We start from the raw sequence: 20,694 nt of genomic DNA, 5'->3' as shown, positions 1-20,694 counted from the left end.
GTTAAACATGTCCCTATTTTTCTTTATACCTGATACACAAATAAGAGATGTTCCTAAAAATACCTGATGTTTTCTAGTCACTCTGGTAAGTACCTTACGGTTAACCAGTCTCATCCTCACAACTAAGGCTTTTTTAGTTTGTTTTTGTTTTTTGAGACAGAGTCTCACTCTGGTGCCCTGGATAGATGCTGTGGCATTATAGCTCACAGCAAACTCAAACTCTTGGGCTCAAGCCATCATCTTGCCTAAGTTTTTTTTGTTTTTAGTAGAACCAGGGTCTTGCTATTGCTCAGGCTATTCTTGAACTCCTGAGCTCAAGCAGTCCACCCACCTCAGCCTTCCAGGGCTGAGTGAGCCACTGTGCTTGGCCAGGTATTTTTTATTGTCTCCATTCACAGGTAAGGAAACTAAAGTATAGGAGTGTTACATAAGTACACATGATTATACAGTTAACAGCAGAGCTAGGATATGAACCCTGTAGTCTTGAGATACTTGAGTACTGATAACAGCTGTGCTATATTGTCTCTATTTCATCAAGTTTCTCTGATCATGTGGTAGCTTAGGACAGGGGTGAGGACAGAATCCTACAGATGTCATTAGAGGCCTCCTTCTCAGTTGACATCAATCCATTCATCATTTCTTATCCAACCAGTTACAAATCTGCAGAACATGTTTGTCTCCATTGTGTTTGGGGATGCAAAAGACAGTCACATGACTCCAGAGAGTTCAAGATCCAAGGCAGCCAGAGGGAATGGGTGGGGCCTTGGCTGTTGATGCAGACCTATGGTCAGAGACCTGCCTCCTCCTCCTGGCTGTGTGTCTGTGGCAAACTTCTCTGGACCTCAGTTTTTACTTCTATAAAATGAGGATAATAATGTCTATCTTGCTAGGTAGGTCAGGATTCAAGAGAAAGTACTTAGTACACTGTAAACCTTTGATAAGTGGTAGCCATTATTATCTGCCAGTCTAGTAATCCTTTCAGAGAAAGAAATACATTAAGATGACTGGTTTGTTTTTATGAACTCTGGCTAACTATATAAATTGTTTTCTCTCCATAGAGCTCATAAACCAGACATTAGATTACATGTTCTAGAATTTTACATTGAATTGACATTAAGATCACCAGCTTGGGGCAGTGCCCATGGCTCAAGGAGTAGGGCGCCGGACCCATATACCGGAGGTGGTAGGTTCAAACCTGGCCCTGGCCAAAACTGCAAAAAAAAAAAAAAAAAGAAAGAAAGAAAGAAGATCACTAGCCTGTAGCTTTTGGCAGTCACTGTCAGATTTTTTTTTTTTTTTTTTTTTTGAAAATTAGAACATTGTCTTCATTTTTCCTCACGTGTCGGTGACAGGGGCTCTGAGATCTTGTCTGCAGTTTTCCTGTATTCTAAGGTGTAATCTTTCTGGATAAGGAGACTTGAGCTCCTTTCTGGTAGCTAGCTAGGTACTCTTGTATCTCTCTGAGCCTGACTTGGCTCTCGTTTCCCTCACATGGCCATGTATTCTGATGCCTGTTCTCCTAGCAGAGAAAACAGAAGCGAAACAATTCAGCAGTTCCACTTTTGCCATCTTATACCTCATGTTCCTGTTTCCTTCAGTCACCATAGAAGTCCAGGGGGTCATTCCCTGCAGATGTTTGTTCCTATGCTGCTCTGTACACCTCTGCTCTGTCCTCTTTCCTTCTCCTTCCCCCTGTAGCCTCATTCTCTTGTCCAGATGTGTCCCTGTTTCTCACTGTCTGCTGAGAATGCTGTTTCACCTGCAGTCCACCTAAACTGGCTTTTTCTCCCCTACGCACACTTTGGGGCTTAGAGGAAGAATAGGCATCTTCCTTGCTTCCTGTTGACACCTAAGCCATTTTTTTCTTTCTTTCCTCTATAATCCAAACTCCTTTGAGGTTCTATTTAGTAGTTGTGTGGCTCAGTAAAAAAGATGGGAGCAGGCCTCTGATGTCATAACATTGTCATCAGGAGCTCCTCTCTCTCACACACTTGCCTTCTCTCTCCTCTCTTTTGTCCTGTCTCTCCATCTCAGACATTTCCTTTTTCTGTTTTCAATTTCCCCCTGTGTTGGTCTTATTTATAAGCTGCCTTTCCTTGCATGGTGGCAGAGATGGCCACATAAGCATGTGAAGCTTATTACAAGAGGTGCTATTTTCAGTCTAAAAACTGGGAAATTCTTTTTGGGCTACCTGCCTTATATCAAATGCCCACTGAGGGACTAGGGAAGGGGAGGTCTACAAGAAGAAAATCTAGATATGATGCTATTACCATTAAAGGAAAGCCTGGGTTCCAGGCAGGTCGTAACATACAGGTGGGGCTGTTGCCTGTTTAACCTTTAACTATACCCTTTGTGTTGGTGAGGTGAGATGTGCACCTGAAGTTAGTAAAAAGGTGCAGGAAATTGATAATCCTTTGTGCCTTGGTCATTATAAGAGGTTTTGTTTTTTTTTGTTTTTTTTTTTGTTTTTTTTGAGACAGAGTCTCATTTTATTGTCCTCAGTAGAGTGCAGTGGTATTATAATTCACAGCAATCTCAAATTCTTGGGCTCAAGTGATTCTCTTCTCTCAAGTCTCCTGCATAGCTGGGACTATAGGTGCCTGGCTTTTTTTTTTTTTTTTTTAAGAGTCAGGGTTTCTCTCTTGGTCTGGCTGGTCTCGAACTCCTGAGCTCAGGCAATCCACCACACCTGGCAAGTGAAATATTATTAATTATCACAAAACTAAATGAAATATGAGCTCTCATAATACACAGCCTGATTTCAAGTTAATTCACTGGCAGATGACACATGATATAAGCTTGTTTATGATCTTCTTAAAAATACTGCTTCACATTTTACATGTGACTTTGAAAATCTTATCTTTTTTGTTTTCAAAGAAACGTATTAACACCATACTTACCTTGTAGCTAGACAGATAAGTGTACAGCAGCAGCTCATCCACGTGATGGACCGTGTCTGTAAGTTAATTGATACAGTTCCTGCTGAGAAACTGAAAGCTTTGGATTGTGGGGATGAACTGCTTCTGCAGCGGAACATGAGGTACCTTGACTTTTCTCCTTCTGGAACATATCTGATTGCATTTCTACCAGTCTAAATCAGAAATGGGCAGGGCAGAATGTCCAAGCTTTTTGGCTGGAAATTGCTGGCGGATTGTCATGTCACTGTGTTTTAAGTCGATTTACTTTTTACACAGTTTTAGTGTGTTCAATTTTTTGAGATTGGAAAGAAGAATATATTATACTATAATTTCTGTGTGGGATAAAAACTGAAGGTAAACTTCTGTGGTCCGCCAGAGCAAACAACTTATGTATAATATGTTGTCCTCTTTTTCTCTTCAGAAGGAAACTCCTAGCGGAAGTAGATTTTCACAGAGGTGGCACAGGTCATCTTGGCTTGGTGTGGAGATGCAGGCCTGATCCTCATGGTAGCACTGTGGAGGGGGATTCTTCTCCTAGGGAGAATTTTATGAAGAAGTTAGCTTCCCCATACTTCCCCTCAAATCCAGTTTCCCCTGGGGAATATTTACCAGCTACCACTCCGGAAAAGACAGGATTCTTAGCCACCACAAAGAATCACTGTGAAAGCATGTTATTGAAGTCCTGTTTACAGAAGTCCTTTGTAAGTAACAACTGGGCTGAAACTCCAAAGCTAGAAAAAAGCAACGAAAGCTCTTTTTTCCCAGGAAGTGTTCTGACAAGCACTGCTGTGAAAGATCAGAATAAAAACACTGTTTCAATAAATGACTCAGAAAGAGCAATCCAGGCTTCCTATGATGATAATTTTGACATAGATGACTTTGATGATGATGATGATGACTGGGAAAATATAATGCATAATTTAGCAGCCATCAAATCCTCCACAGCTGCCCATCAGCCCATCAGGGAAGGTGGGCCAGTTAAATCAGTGTCTGAAAGAATTTCTTCAGCTAAGACAAACTGTCTTCCAGTGGCATCTACTGTTCAAAACATAAACTTCGAGACAATTCAGAATTACACTGGTAAGTTCAATGCCTATATATTCTAATGAAAACAAAACTGTCCAAAATAGGCATAATATGAGAAGAGCCACAGCATGTCATCACTGCCTGAGAACCACATTGTTTCTATGCAGATTCTGATGATATGAATTATAAGTCACAACTTCAAAAGCAAGTTGCTCTTTTCTCTCAGTAGCAGCTGCAGTTTTATAGACTGTGTAATTATAACTATTGTTGTAAGGCTCTAAAGTCAATGCAAATGTGCTTTGCCTTTAAAGTAACATGTTTTAGTCCCTAAACAAAAAAGCTCATGAAGGCCAAGAGTTTTAATGATTTGGGGAAGGGCAAAAGCAAAGATGAATTTATATGCTAAAAGTATGTATATTTTTAGAATTCTGGATCGATGAAAATTAATTTACAAAGAAGGAAAGCATGTTTTATGTCTTAAAATACTAAAATATAGAGCAGTCTGAGGAGGTTACGAAATGAGAAATTTCTTTTCTTTTTTTTTTTTTTTTTTTTCAGTTTTTGGCCGGGGCTGGGTTTGAACCCGCCACCTTCGGCATATGGGGCTAGCACCCTACTCCTTTGAGCCACAGGCGCCTCCCTGAAATCAGAAATTTCTTAAATCAGCCAGATTCGTTCTTTAGGCCTCCTGTTCTCTATGTACCATGTGCTGTGCTGTGTGCTGGTAATTCAAAGATGAGCAACATAGTTCTGCCCTCTTGAAGCTTGCGGTTTAGTGGGAGAGAAGCTTTTGGAGGAGTGAAGTTAGCCACCATTAAGGCTATAGAGAAAAGCCAAAAATAATTTTAAAACCTACATCAATCCTATAAAGTTATCAAAAGTATTTTTTAACTGAAATAAGTTTCTGTTTACGGGTTTTTTTCTTTTTTAAGAGACAGTGTCACTTTGTCGCCCTCAGTAGAGTGGTATGGCATCACAGTTCACAGCAACCTCCAGCTCTTAGACTTAGGCGATTATCTTGCCTCCGCCTCCCGAGTAGCTGGGACTGTAGGCGCCTGCCACAACACCTGGCTATTATTTTATTGCAGTTTGGCCAGGGCCGGGTATGAACCTGCTATTCTTGGTATATGGGGCTGGCGCCCTTCTCACTGAGCCGTAGGCGCCGCCCTGTGTACAGGGTTTTGTAAAATATAGCCCTCCCTAATTTTGCCATTGATGAATGACTTGATACTACAGAGTTTGTTCTTACAGTTCCTGTTAACCTTTAATAACTGTTAATGGGTTTACTTTTGTGCATGTTAGAACGTGTCATACTTGATGTCTGCAATTATCTTGAGACAGCTGAGAGTTGGGGCAGAGTAGCTGCCAGAGCTGCAAGCCGCTAGGCTGCTGAGCCAGGGTAGACATGGGAGACACCATGAGAGAGGAATCTGAGAAAGCCCCAGACAGGGTGACAGGGGAAATTGTGACACCATTAGCAGAAGCAGGGAGGTCAGGAGGCAGAGTCAAGTTTGGAGAGTGGCAGAGGATGGTTATTTTAAGAATGAGTAAAGTGTTGCTGGCTGTTCAGGTAAAGACGTCTTGTAGGCGTCTGGAGGTGCTGCAGGACCACCTGAGCTGGGGTAGGTCAGACATTCTCTGCACATAGGTTCTTTTAAGATGACAGGGCTAGGAAAATTCCAAAAAAGAACGTGTAAGGAGCCCAGTTCCTAAAAGACTCTCAAATTTAAAGGCTGAGTGGAAAAACAGAGCCAGTGGTTGTCTTGGAATAAGTACTTGGGGTGGGTGCTTCAGACAGGTCAAGGAAAGACTTGATTTGGTCACTTAAAGTCTACGGTGGCTTTGAGACAGTTGAGGAGGTGTGTTGGGGTGATTCTGCCCTGAAGGGAAGTGCTAAAGCTGTCCTTGCAGAACACTCATATACTGATTTTTCTTAATGTTGATTATTTTCTTAGATAAATCAGAGCAAGATTCAGCATACAGAAATATGAAACATGAGCATTTCCAAAGTCTTAATTTTCCTCATACAAAAGAAATGTTGAAGATTTTTCATAAAAAATTTGGCCTGCACAATTTTAGAACTAATCAGCTAGAGGCGATCAATGCTGTGCTGCTTGGTGAAGACTGCTTCATTCTAATGCCGACTGGTATGTATTTTTAGATATAAATTGGCAGGAATCTATTGGCAGATATTAAATGAAAGCCCTTCTAATAGAAATAAAAAGACTACCTACACCGTATTTCTGTCATTTAAAGACTTCTTAAACCTCCCATGTCATAGTAAGAAAGTGTATTACCTCATATCCTCTGTCCCAGTTGTTGACCTGATAAAGTTTATGGCCCTGTAAGATTTTCAACTCAAAGTTCATTGTATTAAACTGACCTCAAATTTTTCTTTGAGTATTCTTTTTTGCTTTTTTTTTTGAGACAGAGTCTCACTATGTTGCTCTCTGTAGAGTTCATGGCGTCACAGCTCACAGCAACCTTAAACTCTTGAGCTTAAGCCATTCTCTTGCCTCAGCCTCCCAAGCAGCTGGGACTGCAGGCACCCACTACAACGTCTGGCTATTTTTTGGTTGTAGTTGTCATTGTTGTTTGGCAGGCCCATACTGGGTTAGAACCTACCAGCTCTGGTGTATGTGGCTGGCGCCCTAGCTGCAGAGCTACAGGCGCCAAGCCAGGTATTATTCTTTTCTCTAGTCCAAATAAGTCTGGAAAGTGAACAAAAAAAGACCAAAAAAAATCACTGTCAAGGACTATGCCCATTTCTGACACTGGGCGTGATACAGCCTGATGTTACCTGGTGGCATGGGTCACCACTCCAGCCCAGCCAGTGTGGCAAGCGTGTCCCTGACTAGGCCTGTGTCCTTGTGTGTGCACTGTTCTCAAGGGTGGCATGAGGATTAAGTGGAAAACATTAGTGTACTTCTTTCACGGTCCCAGTTTTAAAGAGTCCAGTACACTCTTCACTGCGCTAGTAAATCTCATCACAGCTGTTCAGTGATGTGTGGTTATCCATGTAAGAATATTAAATGGTCAGAAATCCATGTGAGAATGTGGAGTTTCATTACCTATGTGGGGTCTTCCCTCTGCCTTTTACTGAGCATCTGAATTTTTTCAAACTGATGTTAAAATTCCAACAGTGTTGGCTCAAGAATCAACATTTTAAGTTTTACTAATTTGTTAATCGTTCTTTTTCTTTATACTCTAACACTGAAAAGGACTTTGGCAATGATCTACTCCAGTGATTTTCAGGGCTTTCTGTGGTCTTTTAGGATTTTAGGGGATTTTTTTGTTTGTTTGTTTGTTTGTTTTTTGAGGCAGAGTCTCACTTTGTCATCTTCAGTGGAATGCCAACAGCTCACAGCAACTTCAAACTCCTGGGCTCAAGCAATTCTCTTGTCTCAGCCTCTCGAGTAGCTGAGAATACAGGTGCCCGCCACAACACCCAGTTATTTTTAGAGATGAAGTTTCGTTCTGGTTCAGGCTGGTCTCGAACTTGTGAGCTCGGGCAATGCATCCACCTCAGCCTCCCAGAATGCTAGAATTACAGATGTGAGCCATCACATCTGGCTAATGGGACATTTTTAAGGTCCCTTATGCCCCAGTTTCAACTTCTTGATTTATATGTATAGAAAGAGAGAGATTCCAAATAAGGTTTCTGTTAGACAAAAAAAACTACTTAACTACTTTTTCTTAACTACTGAGCTAGTACATTTTGCAGGTGATAAAATTGAGGTTAAATGACATGTCTAAGCTGTCACAGTGAATTAAGTGGTAGAGCAGAAAATAGAGCTCAGGTTGTTGTCCTCAGTGTCCTGCTCTCTCTTTAATGTCTACTACTCATGTGAAAAAGAAGCAATGTGATACATAGTTTTAAAAAATGGAAGTACTAAGAATTTCCTGGAACCATTAGTAGATGGGTGAAATTGAAAACTGGGGAGTAACCACTTTAGTCATTGTAAAATGTGCACTCACCATGTTGCCATTGTGAATAAGAGTCATGGAGAAAGAGATTTTTCTTTCTTTCTTTTTCTTTTTTTTTTTTTTTTTGAGACAGAGTCTCACTTTGTTACTCTTGGTAGAGTACCGCAGTGTCATAGCTCACAGCAACCTCAAACTCCTAGGCTTAAGCAATTCTCTTGCCTCAGTTTCCCAAGTAGCTGGCTCCTGCCACGATGTCTGGCTATTTTTAGAGACAAGGACTCACTCTAGCTCAGGCTGGCCTAGAACCTGTTAACTCAAGCAATCCACACACCTTGGCCTCCCAAGTGCTAGGATTACAGGCATGAGCCACTGTGCCCAGCTAGAAAGAGATTTTTCATCTTTCAACATTTCTTTCTTTTTATGTACTATTAGTGCTCACAAACATAATTCTACCCTTTCGTTTCACAGTCAGATTGGGTACCATATTGAGAAGAGTACTGGCAGTGAAAGCTCTGGTATTCACTTCTGGCACTCTACTGAGGATGACATAGTGAGAGACTTACATTGTTATAATAGCTTTAAAAAGCTGAGGTCCTAAAAGTGCCTTATGGAGCATCAAAGATGCTCTTTATGGTTTTTAATGTTATATATTTTATTATATCTAACTCTTTAAAAAAATAAATATTATATAGAAAATAATTATTTTAATCCTAATTAATTTCTATTTATTTATTTTTAGACAGAGTCTCACTGTGTTGCCCTGGGTAGACTGCTGTGGTGTGACACCTCACAGCAGACTCTTGGGCTTAAGCGATTCTCTTGCCTCCGTCTCCCAAGTAACTGGGACTACAGGCACCTGCCACAATGCCTGGCTGTTTTTTTGGTTGTAGTTGTCATTGTTGTTTGGTAGGCCCGGGCTGGATTCAAACCTGCCAGCTCCAGTGTATGTGGCTGGCGCCATAGTGGCTGAGCTATAGGCGCCAAGTCCTAGTATAACTTTTAGAGACCCTTTATACTACCAGAAATAAAAAGTTTACTGTATTTTGATTTCCCAAGTAGACTTTTTTTTTTTTTTTTTTTTTGGAGACAGAGTCTCAAGCTGTCGCCCTGGGTTAGAGTGCTGTGACATCATGGCTCACAGCAACCTCCAACTCTTGGGCTCAAGCCTCATTTTTCTATTTTTTTTTTTTTTTTTTGTAGAGACAGAGTCTCACTGTACCGCCCTCAGGTAGAGTACCGTGGCGTCACACGGCTCACAGCAACCTCTAACTCTTGGGCTTACGCGATTCTCTTGCCTCAGCCTCCCAAGTAGCTGGGACTACAGGCCATTTTTCTATTTTTTTAGTGGAGACAGGGTCTCACTCTTGCTCATGCTGGTCTCGAACTCGTGAGCTCAAGCAATCTATCCATCTTGGCCTCCCAGCCAAGTAGACTTTTAAGTAATTCCTTTTTGCCTTCAAGTTTCTTGCTCTTATTCTTGCTATCATTATCAGATGTGCCTATTAAGATGTCCCAGACCAGCAAATGGTGGCTCACACCTCTAACCTGGCACTTTGGGAAGCTGAGGCAGGAGGATCACTTGAGCCCAGGAGTTTGAGATTATAGTGAGTTGTGATGACACCACTGCACTCTAACCTAAGCAACAGAGCAAGACTGCTCAAACAAAACCAAAATGATGTCCTAAATAAGATCAATTTTACACATCATTTAAATTGACCAAATAGTTTGGGTGATTTGAGTATGGCAAATTGTTAGCCCCACAAGCAATATCCCTTGCTGTTCTATTGATGAATTATTTTAAATATTGTATGTCATTTATTTTGAACTTTTACCTTCAGGCTATCAAGCTAGAACCTAACATATTTTTTTCCATTTGTCTTTAGGAGGTGGTAAAAGTTTGTGTTACCAGCTACCGGCCTGTGTTTCTCCTGGGGTCACTGTTGTCATTTCTCCCTTGAGATCATTAATTGTAGATCAAGTCCAAAAGCTAACCTCCTTGGATGTAAGTTATTAAATAAAAATACTGATAAAAATGTTTTTCACAAATAATTATATTTCAGTACTCTCAATAACCCTTTTATCAAATAGTTCATAAATTATAAAATAAAGCATAAAGGTTCAGTTAATATAATTAAATGAAAGTTCAAAAATTCTGATAAGGATAACCTCCTAAAGTTTAATCTGATTTTATTCTATAGGAATGTATTTTAGTAAGAACTTGTAACCTATACTATGTTTTGCTGAAGTAAATTTTTTTACTAATAGGAAAGGATTTCTCATTTTACTCCTGCCAGATCAGCATATACATTCTTCCTCTTATATCTTAAAATGCATACACATTTCACAGGCCTGCACACATGTTGTTTTCCTCTTGGCTAAGTGTAAGGACGTGGATTAATGCATTCTGCAGAATTCATCACATTAAGGTGAAATAACTATTTATGAGTCACCAACCTGCAACAAGACTACAGTTTGCTTTCTTTTTTTTTTTTTTTTTTTTTTTTTAGAGACAGAGTCTTACTTTATGGCCCTCAGTAGAGGTGCTGTGGCCTCACACAGCTCACAGCAACCTCCAACTCCTGGGCTTCAGTGATTCTCTTGCCTCAGCCTCCCAAGTAGCTGGGACTACAGGTGCCCGCCACAACGCCCGGCTATTTTCTGGTTGCAGTTTGGCCGGGGCCGGGTTTGAACCCGTCACCCTCGGTATATGGGGCCGGTGCCCTACGGACTGAGCCACAGGCGCCAACAGTTTGCTTTCTTTTCCTAAGAGTGTCTTAGTGCAGAGATGGTAACCATCGTTCAACTGTTCATGATATTATGGCCTTCTCTTTGTTGCTTCCCTTAAAACCCAAAATATCTGTTTACCTAAAAAAAATATGGCCATTCAAGCTCGATGGCTGTAGCTCAGGGCTAGGGCTCCAGCCACATACTGCAGAGCGGGTGGGTTTAAATCCTCCCAGGCCTGCCAAACAACAATGACAACTACAGCCAAAAAAAGTAGCCGGGCGTTGTGGTGGGCGCCTGTAGTCCCAGCTACTTGGGAGGCTGAGGTAAGAGAATCACTTAAGCCCAAGAGTTTTAAGGTTGCTGTGAGCTGTGATGCCACGGCACTCTGCCAAGGGTGACATAGTGAGACTGTCTCAAAAAAACAAAAAAATGTGGCCATACATTAGGGCTGGAATCTCTTAGATATTCATATTTATCATATTTACGGAGATGAACAGTAATGCAAGTAAACAATAGGAAGACTATTTCGAGTTATGCTTATTAAGTTTTTTGTTTGTTTTAAGACAGAGTCATAGCTCACAGCAACCTCAAACTCCTGGGCTTAAACAATTCTTTTGCCTCAGCCTCCCAAGTAGCTGGGACTACAGGTGCCTGCCACAATGCCAGGTTATTTTTAGAGAACAGGTCTCGCTCTGGTTCAGGCTGGTCTTGAACCTATGAGCTCAGGCAGTCCACCCACCTCGGCCTCCCAGGTGCTGGGATTACAGGCGTGAGACTCTGCCCAGCCTGTTTGTTTTTCAGACAGATTCTTACTTTGTCGCTGTCCATAGAGTACTGCAGCATCACATCTCACAATAACTTCAAACTCTTGGGCTCAAGCAATTCTCTTGGCCTTAGCCTCTCCAAGTAGCTGGGATTATAGGCACCTGCCACAACACCTGGCTATTTCTTTCTTTTAGAGACAAGGTCTCACTCTTGCTCAGGCTGATCTCGAACTCCTGAGCTCAAGCAATCCACCCTCCTTGACCTCCCTTAGTGCTAGGATTATAGGTGTGAGCCTCTGTACTCAGCCCTTAATAAGGGTTTTTAAAAATATGTGCTGAGGATGCCAAAAAATGTCTACACATTTTAAGAGAGGGGAAAAAACTATTAAAATTGTAATACTCAATATGTGCCGATAACAAAAGATCACACAAGTTACATTTGAGTACCTCTTATAATTGTAGATGTCATATGGTACTTAAAAGTTATTTTAATGCAATGTATTTCTTTCTTAAAATGTGTAGACATTTTTTGGCACCCTCTGTATTTTCTTTGATAGGTTTTATATGTAACTTAAAACATTTATGAAACTATAGGATAGATGTCTGATTAATGTATAAAATTTAAACTATTTGCTACTTTTATACCTAGATTCCAGCTACGTATCTGACAGGGGATAAGACTGACTCAGAAGCTACAAGTATTTATCTCCAATTATCAAAGAAAGACCCAATTATAAAACTTCTATATGTTACTCCAGAGAAGGTTTGTATTTAAATTATTATTTTAAAATATGATATTAAAATCTTTCTGATCCTATGTTGGACCTCATCCTGTTCTGCTCCAAAGTCCAAAGGTGGCCAACACTTTTTTGGGTTGCCTTTGTTTGCTGGCTCTACTGTCGGACACATTTCCTCACTTTTTAGTGTGGACTCCAGCCAACAGATAATGCAGGTCGTACTCTTTCAGTTTCTCAGCAGACCATGTGTTTTGATTTGGAAAGGTGTGTTGTATTTCATGCGGTTGTGCTTTTAGGAAAATGGCTGGGAGTAGGCGCATACTTGACGATGATATTGCAGCATGGATTTTTGAGGTTGACAGAGTTTAGTGATGAAAGTGAGCATCAAACTCTTCCTATGTGCAGTGACATTAGTACCAGTGAATCTGAAGCTAGTGATGGAGAAGAAAGTGACAAGAATATGCAAACTGTAACAAGTAGGTGGAAGGTTTTCATGATGGTGATGGAGATCTTATAAATTCCCATGCTCTGTCACACAACAGGGATTCACTCTTCCTCAGAGTGCTCTGCCAAAAACTAAACTTGAATATTTCTAGCTCTTTTTCTCAGATGGTTTTATTGGTGAAATTGTGACTGTATCAAATATATATGTAGCAGAAAAAATATAGAAAATGACTCCACTAACAAAATACTCAATATGACACTTGTGGAAGGATGTTTCATTAGAAGAAATGAAGGCGTTCTTTGGTGTAATACTGATCATGGCTCTGAATTTGAAAGTGCAATTAGTTGACTATTTTACTGAAGATTGGCTGGACAGAGCTCCATTCTTCAAGGATGTTTTCTCTCACAGGAGTTTTTCCCAAATATTTTGGATGCTGGATTTAGTTCCTCCTGTCATAGCTCAAGGGAGTGTATATACCCAAGGGAGCAAGGTGAAGAGTGTGAGTATACTGACCATAAATTCAAAGAACTTTATGTACCGAGAAGAAATGTGACTATAGATGAGAGCACAGTAGGTTTCAAAGGAAGGATTTAATTCAAGTGCTACAGTCCGAAAAAGCCTACAAGTAGGGCCTACAAATTTGTTGCCTCAGTGATTCTGAAAATGGTTTTGTGTTTTCTCACTTTCCCTATCATGGCAAGACAGCAAGAGAAAGTCTTATTCATCCTGATTTGCCATTTACATCTTGAATAGTGATTCATTTGGCACAAGTTTTTTAAACACATACGAGTGGTTCAGGCTGTGTCACCCTCAATTTGCTTGGGAATTTAATAAAATGAAAAAAGATATAACAGCAAGTTACGGCTTCTAGGAAGGATTTTTCAAGTGATCTGAAAAAGAAGAAACTTCAGGAATATGAGTTATGTGACTGTCAAGGTGATATGAAAATCATGTGCTTCTCATTCTGATAACAGGTTAATAACAATGCTGAGTACATTCTTTGGCCCTCAGACACAGTTGATCACTGGTTATATTGAAACTGTTATATTTCAAAGTTGTATTTCAAACTGTTCAGTTTGAAAAAGTGATAGTTTGGCAGCACCTGTGGGTCAAGGAGTAGGGCGCCGGCCCCATAAACTGGGGGTGGCAGTTTCAATCCCGGCCCCAGCCAAAATTGCAAAAAAAGAAAAGAAAAAGTGACAGTTATTTTAGAATACACAAAGTTTATGGGAAGACTGGACAGAGCTAAACAGTGCCATGGGTGTTACAGATTTACAAGCAGATCCTACAAATGGTGGGAAAAATTATTCTTCTGGCTGATGGAAGTTGAAGTTGTAAACAGCTACATCCTTACTAATTAGATAAGGAGGAAAGTGGAGAAAAAGTGCAGACACACCTTTCTTGGCTTGTGAGCATTGTGAGGAACAAAAATTCAAGGGGAAGACCATCAACTTCTGACACTGAGGAAAGGCTAAACAGGAAGATGCATTTTATAATGCAAAATGGAAAAAAAATCAAAGGATTACATGGTTTGTGGCAGAAGAAAAGAGAGGTGGAAAGAGAGAAATCATTTTCTACTGTGAGATATGCATGAGTAAGCCTGGACTTCATCCTGGAGATGGCTTCAAGAAGTGTCATAATCAGGCTTGGCGCCTGTAGCTCAATGGCTAGAGCACCAGCCACATACACTGGAGCTGGCGGGTTTGAATCCAGCCTGGGCCTGCCAAACAATGACAACCGCAACAACAACAAAAATAGCCAGGTGTTGTGGTGTACACCTGTAATCCCAGCTACTTGGGGGACTGAGGCGAGTGAGTCACTTGAGCCAAACCACAAGAGTTTGAGGTTGCTTGTGAGCTGTGATGCCATAGCACTCTACTGAAGGCGACAAAGTGAGACTCTGTCTCAAACAAAAAAGTGTCACAATCAAAAAAATTATAAATAAAGTGGTTTTGTTTATTTTTATTTCATGTAACCTCAAACAGATAATAAAATCATCAGGTGAATTCATATTTATGTTTTTCTCTTTTAAAACTATGTCATAATTACAAGTAATCTACCAACCTCTTTCCCACACAAAATAAATAAGAACTGGGGAGTATGAGTGTGACAGAACAAAATTGGATTGGAAAGTTAAGGATGGAGCAGCGCCTATGGCTCAGTGGGTAGGGTGCCGGCCCCATGTACCGAGCCAAACTGCAACAAAAAGGAGCTGGGCGTTGTGGCAAGCACCTGTAGTCCCAGCTCCTGGGGAGGCTGAGGCAAGAGAATCGCCTAAGCCCAAGAACTGGAGGTTGCTGTGACGCCACGGCACTCTACCAAGGGCAACATAGACTCTGTCTCTTAAAAAAAAAAAAAAAGAAAGAAAGAAAGAAACTTAAGGATCACTAGGAGAGATAATATTTTCAAACTCATTTCATAATTTTTGACAGCATAGTGCAAAGAATTCCTGTACAACTTTCATGCAGAAACCCCAAATGGTAACATTTATAATCCTATACTGCTTTATTGCTCTCTGTTTTTCCTGCAATATTTGATTGAGAGTGCATTGCAGACATGACACCCTGTAACCCTGACCACTCCACTGTACATTTCCTAAGAAGGAATTCTCTTCCATAATCTCAGTACAGTTACCAAAATTACCAAATGTTCATTGATACAATATATAATCTGTAAACGTTATACCAGTTTCACTAATAGTCCCAGTAATGTCCTTTATAGCAGATGAAATCCCAGATCATGTATGGCATTTAGTTGTTATGTCTCTCCAATCTCCTTAATCCAAACAGTTTCTCTTTTGTCTTTCATGATTTTGACTCTTTTATTCTGTCACCCTGAGTAGAATGCTGTGGCATCACAGTTCATGGCAACCTTAAACTCTTAGGCTTGATTGACCTTCTTGCCTCAGCCTCCCAAGTAGCTAGGACAAGTGCCTGCCACAACATCTAGCTAGTTTTTCTATTTTTAGTAGAGATGGGGACCGGCGCCTGTGACTCAAAGGGGTAGGACGCTGGTCCCATATGCTGGAGGTGGCGGGTTCAAACCCAGCCCTGGCCAAAAACCACAAAAAAAAGAAAAAAAAAAGAGATGGGGGTCTCACTCTTGCTCAGACTGGTCTCAAACTCCTGAGCTCAGGCAATCCAACTGCCTCAGTCTCCCAGAGTGCTAGGATTGTAGGTGTGAGCCATTGCACCCAATCTAAAATGAGCTTTTGTGGCTTTTTGACATGTCCCTGTCAAGATGTAAGTGCTAGATGTGCTTCTTGTTACTGGACATCATTACTTCTAGGACCTGTCATTAACAGAGCTATGAAATACACATACAATAGAACCTCTGTAAGTTGACCACCCAAGGGGCTATAATAAACTGGTCAGTATACAGAGGTGGTCAACATAAGGAACTAGGCCTACTGTACTGATACGCACATGTAGTGCATGTCTGGTCTATGAAAATTAGGTTAATTTAAGGAGGTAGTCAGCTATGGAGGTTCTGCTGTATTATGTTATTTTCTCCAGTACAACATGCGTGCACATAACACAGATCTGTAACTTACTGCCAGTGAAGTCGTGGTGGCCCTCGGGTATATTGAGGCAGTAAAAAGTTTAAGATCCACTGACTTAATAAATAACCCACTTCTTTGAATGTTAGTGAACATACTAAAATAATAATCTGATTTGTGATTTTCTATTATATCTGCTATTTGCTTCATAAATTAAAATAACCAATTTTACATAAAGTTTTTTATATAGCTTAAGATGTATAAAATCAATAGTGGCATGTATCTGGATGATTTTAAATGTCTGACATGTTTCTGTCCTAGGTCTGTGCAAGTAATAGGCTGATTTCCACTCTAGAGAATCTGTATGAGAGAAAACTCTTGGCACGTTTTGTTATTGATGAAGCACATTGTGTCAGTCAGGTAAATACTGTTTTTTATGTCTTGAAATATCAATAAATGCATATTACCAACAGTATATGTATTTTCAGAATTAAAGAGAAACCCACATTAAGTGAACTAGTTTGCTATTTTGCCAAAAAATAAGATGGTTCTTAATATAATAACCAATGTTGACTTTTTATAAAAGGAAGATCTAAAGAGCCTGAAAAGCAGTACTTTTTTTTCCAACTAGTGGGGACATGATTTCCGTCAAGATTACAAAAGAATGAACATGGTTCGCCAGAAGTTTCCTTCTGTCCCAGTGATGGCTCTTACTGCCACGGCCAACCCCAGGGTTCAGAAGGATATCCTCACCCAGCTGAAGATCCTCAGGCCTCAGGTGTAAGTTGTTGGGAGCCAGCATATTTAAGAAGCCTGGGGGTCGGCACCAGCCACATACACCGAGGGTAGTGGGTTTGAACACAGCCCGGGCCAGCTAAACAATACTGACAACTGCAACAAAAATATCCGGGCGTTGTGGTAGGCCCCCTTTGCCCCAGCTACTTGGGAGGCTGAGGCAAGAGAGTTGCTTAAGCCCAAGAGTTTGAGGTTGCTGTGAGCTGTGATGCCATGGCACTCTACTGAGAGCAACATAGACTCTGTCTCAAAAAAAAATAAATAAGAAGTCTGGAGCAAGGCCGGGTGCGGTGGCTCACACCTGTCATCCCCACTCTAAGAGACTGAGGTGGGTGGATTGCCTAAACTCAGGAGTTAGTGAGACCAGCCTGCGCAAGAGTGAGACCCCAACTCTAAAAACTAACTGGGTGATGTGGTGGGCACCTGTAGTCCCAGCTATTTGGGAGGCTGAGGTAAGAGAATCACTTGAGCCCAGAAGTTTGAGGTTGCTGTGAGCTATGACACCATGGCACTCTACCAAGGGTGACAAAGTGAGACTCTGTCCAAAAAGAAAGAAAGACTGGAGCAGTAGTTTTCGGAGTTGCTGTACATTAGAATCACCTGTGGAGCTTTAACAATCCCAGTGCCTATTGTACCTGATGCCGGCTAAACCAGAAGGTTTGGGGCAGGGGGTCAACATGTCTTAAAAATCCCCAAGTGGTTCCAGTGTTTGAGAACTGGGGTCCTAAGGCTTTTCTTCACTTACTGAAATTTAAGCTCTATCTCAGCACCTAAAGTAGGTATAAACTTCATGCTGTTACTATGGATCTCGATATTGTTCTGGTAATAAATTTTATTTATCTCATTTTGGCTTTCATATATCCCAGAGTATACAGTACTTCATAAAATGAACAGATTACACTGCTTGTCATTTTCCCCCTAAAGTCCCAATTATATCCAGAGTGTTGGAAACAGTCCAAAAACTATGTAGAACAGCTTTTTTACTGTTTTCTTCTCAACAATGCAATGCTTCTTGTACCAAATCCATAATTATTCAGTAACAAACTACTATAAAAAATATCCCAACAAATATATCTACATTTCACTGGATTATTTCATACATTTACCTGAGTTTGTAGATGCAGATACATTTTTTGGTAGGTTCATTCACTCAGCAAACATTTATTTAGCATTTGTTGTGTGCCAAGGTTGGCAAATTTGAGGTATTAATATTAATTTCAGCTGGGCGAAGTGGTATAGTCCCATAGTCTCAACTACTGGGAAGGCTAAGGCAGGAAGGTCACTTGAACCCAGGAAGTTGGGGACTAGCATGGGAAATACAATGAGACCTCATCTCAGAAATAAATAGATAAACATATACAAACCATTGACATGGAATGCCTGAAGGAGTTACAACTGGACGGGATGTTGGGGTGAATTTTTAAAACACAGCTTTTGTTCATTTGAAAGTACAGACCAGCTGCCTCTGTAAATAGTTTAAGCAGTAAAAGCAGTAATGGTTTCTCTCAGGCATATGAAAAGAACTGAAAGTTCCTTATGAAGGGTCATGAGGCTGAGATAGCTACCAAGGCCTTTGGAGATTAAACTGTAAGCTTCTAAATTATCTGATCTAAAACAGGTATTTAAGCACTTTGGGTTTCCTTTGGCCTTTAAGTTGTTTGGTTCAAGCCTAAACTATATTGTTGCTAATAGCACTATTTTATAGCACTAGTAATCAGGCTTGAGCGCAAGAATTTGAGTCCTCAGAATTTGTGTGTGTGAGATCACAAAATTTGGTATGGAATATTTTAATATCATTGCAGAAAAGTGTTTATATAAAACTTGGGAGGAAAAAGATACTTGGCTTCCATAATTGGAATGTATACTGGGGCTTCCATAATTATAATGTATTTTGTAATGTATTATATTATATTATAATGTATTATTAATAATGTATTATAATATTGTATTTAAGATGTCATATGATACTTTAGGTTCTGATAAATAACCTAAATGCAGAACTTTGTTTCTACAAATAGTATTTATTATACATTGATCTGTATGAGTGGTTTTTTCCTAATAGGCATTCCTTTTAGCTTTTACCCTTTAGTTTATGCCAGATGCAATTTACTGTTCTTTGAGATCATTTATAGTATTTGGCAAATGCCCATAGTTAAATGACATAAATTGTCTTTACTTTTTTTTTTTTTTTTGAGAAGGTAGAGTGCTGTGGTGTCATAGCTCACAGCAACCTCAAACTCAGACTCAAGCAATCCTCTTCCCTCAGCCTCCCAGGAAGCTGTTTGAGGTTGCTGTGACACTACAGCACTCTACCCAGGGTGAGAGAGCAAGACTCTGTCTCAAAAAAAAAAAAAAACAAAACCTTAAACACTTCAATAGTTAGTTTATATTTTTCCATTTTTTTTTCTTTGAACTCATATTTTCCTTTTATTTCCTCATACTGAATTTTATTGTAAGGTAATTTTTATGCATTAAATCTTGTTGCTTACTTTATCATACTTGTAAGAAAAATACATAAATTAAAATTTGTTTTTTAATTTTCTTTTTTGAGACAGTCTGACTATGTCAACCGTGGTAGAGTGCTGTGGCATCACAGCTCACAGCAACCTCAAACTCCTGGGCTTAAGCCATTCTCTTGTCTCAGCCTCCCAAGGAGCCGGGACTACAGGCACCCATCACAATGCCAGGCTATTTTTTTGGTTGCATTTGTCGTTGTTGTTTAGCAGTCCTGGGCTGGGTCCAACTTGCCAGCTTCCGTGTAGGTGGCCGGCACCCTACTCACTGAGCTATAGGCACCGAGCCTGTTTTTTAATTTTCTATACCATAATTCTCTGTATAATGCTCCTTTAATTACTATGGGTTGTGTTTCAATAAACTCATCATAAGTGGAAAATATCATGTCAGAATTCACTGAATACCCCTGACCTACCAAACATCATAGCTTAGCTTAGTCTACCTTGAATGTGCTCAGAACATTGACATTAGCCAGTGTTGGACAGAATCATCTAACACAAAGCCTATTTCATAATAAAGTGTTGAATAGCTCATGTAATTTTTGAATCCTGTACCGTGAAAGTGAATAAACAGAATGGTTGTGTGGGTATTCAAAGTATTGTTTCTGTTGAATGTGCCACCCTAAAATCAGAAAATAATTAAGTTGAACTGTTGTACGTAGGGGATTATCTATATTGATTATTGCAGTCATTAGTAGTACATAATTGATTTCAACAGCTTAAACATTTTAAAAATAATTTTTAAACAAATTTTGATTGAGAATATCTCTTGATAGGATTTTTTATTTTTAAGTTAGTTCACATATCTACAGACGAATTAAGTCACCTCATATTTCTTATTTAAGTCACCTCATAAGTACTAAGAAACTTTGCTTACATAAACATATAGGTAGCAATAGAAGGTATTTTACATTGCAGTAACACTCAGTTATTTAAATTTCTTCTGACATGTGCCAAAATGACATAATGATCTATCATCAAAAATTATTTATTTATTTATTTTATTAAATCATAGCTGTGTACATTAATGTGATCATGGGGCACCATGCACTGGTTTTATATGCAATTTGAAATATTTTCATGAAACTGGTTAACATAGCCTTCCTGGCATTTTCTTAGTTATTGTGTTAAGACATTTATATTCTACATTTAGTAAGTTTCACATATATCAAAAATTTTTTTGTTGAGACAGAATCCCACCGTATGCCCCTGAGCAGAGTGCAGTAGGTATGGTAGCTCACTGCAACCTCAGACTCGGGCTACCTCAGCCTCCGGAAGCTGCTGGGATTATAGGCACTTGCCTGCTGTGCCCGGCTTGGTTTTTCCATTTTTTTCTTTAGTCA

At 39.9% G+C, this 20,694-nt stretch overlaps 1 protein-coding gene across 11 annotated transcripts in view; it reads left to right on the top strand.

Moving 5' to 3' along the window:
• BLM (BLM RecQ like helicase) overlaps window positions 1-20,694 on the top strand; it is a 125,981-nt gene that overhangs the window by 36,127 nt on the left and 69,160 nt on the right. For 10 of the 11 annotated variants that reach the window (XM_053581934.1, XM_053581937.1, XM_053581933.1 and 7 more), the window contains 7 exons: window positions 2,908-3,040; window positions 3,340-3,998; window positions 5,900-6,091; window positions 9,755-9,873; window positions 12,012-12,125; window positions 16,365-16,463; window positions 16,675-16,823. In XM_053581934.1, coding sequence (XP_053437909.1) covers window positions 2,908-3,040; window positions 3,340-3,998; window positions 5,900-6,091; window positions 9,755-9,873; window positions 12,012-12,125; window positions 16,365-16,463; window positions 16,675-16,823 — 1,465 coding nt within the window. The remainder of the gene's footprint in view (window positions 1-2,907; window positions 3,041-3,339; window positions 3,999-5,899; window positions 6,092-9,754; window positions 9,874-12,011; window positions 12,126-16,364; window positions 16,464-16,674; window positions 16,824-20,694) is intronic. The other variant, XM_053581940.1, reaches the window with a different exon arrangement.

This window comes from Nycticebus coucang, chromosome 2, assembly GCF_027406575.1.
Source record: "Nycticebus coucang isolate mNycCou1 chromosome 2, mNycCou1.pri, whole genome shotgun sequence".
Lineage (NCBI taxonomy): Eukaryota > Metazoa > Chordata > Mammalia > Primates > Lorisidae > Nycticebus > Nycticebus coucang.
The sequence above is the reverse complement of the archived record's forward strand: the minus strand, read 5'-3'. Positions and strand labels throughout refer to the sequence as shown.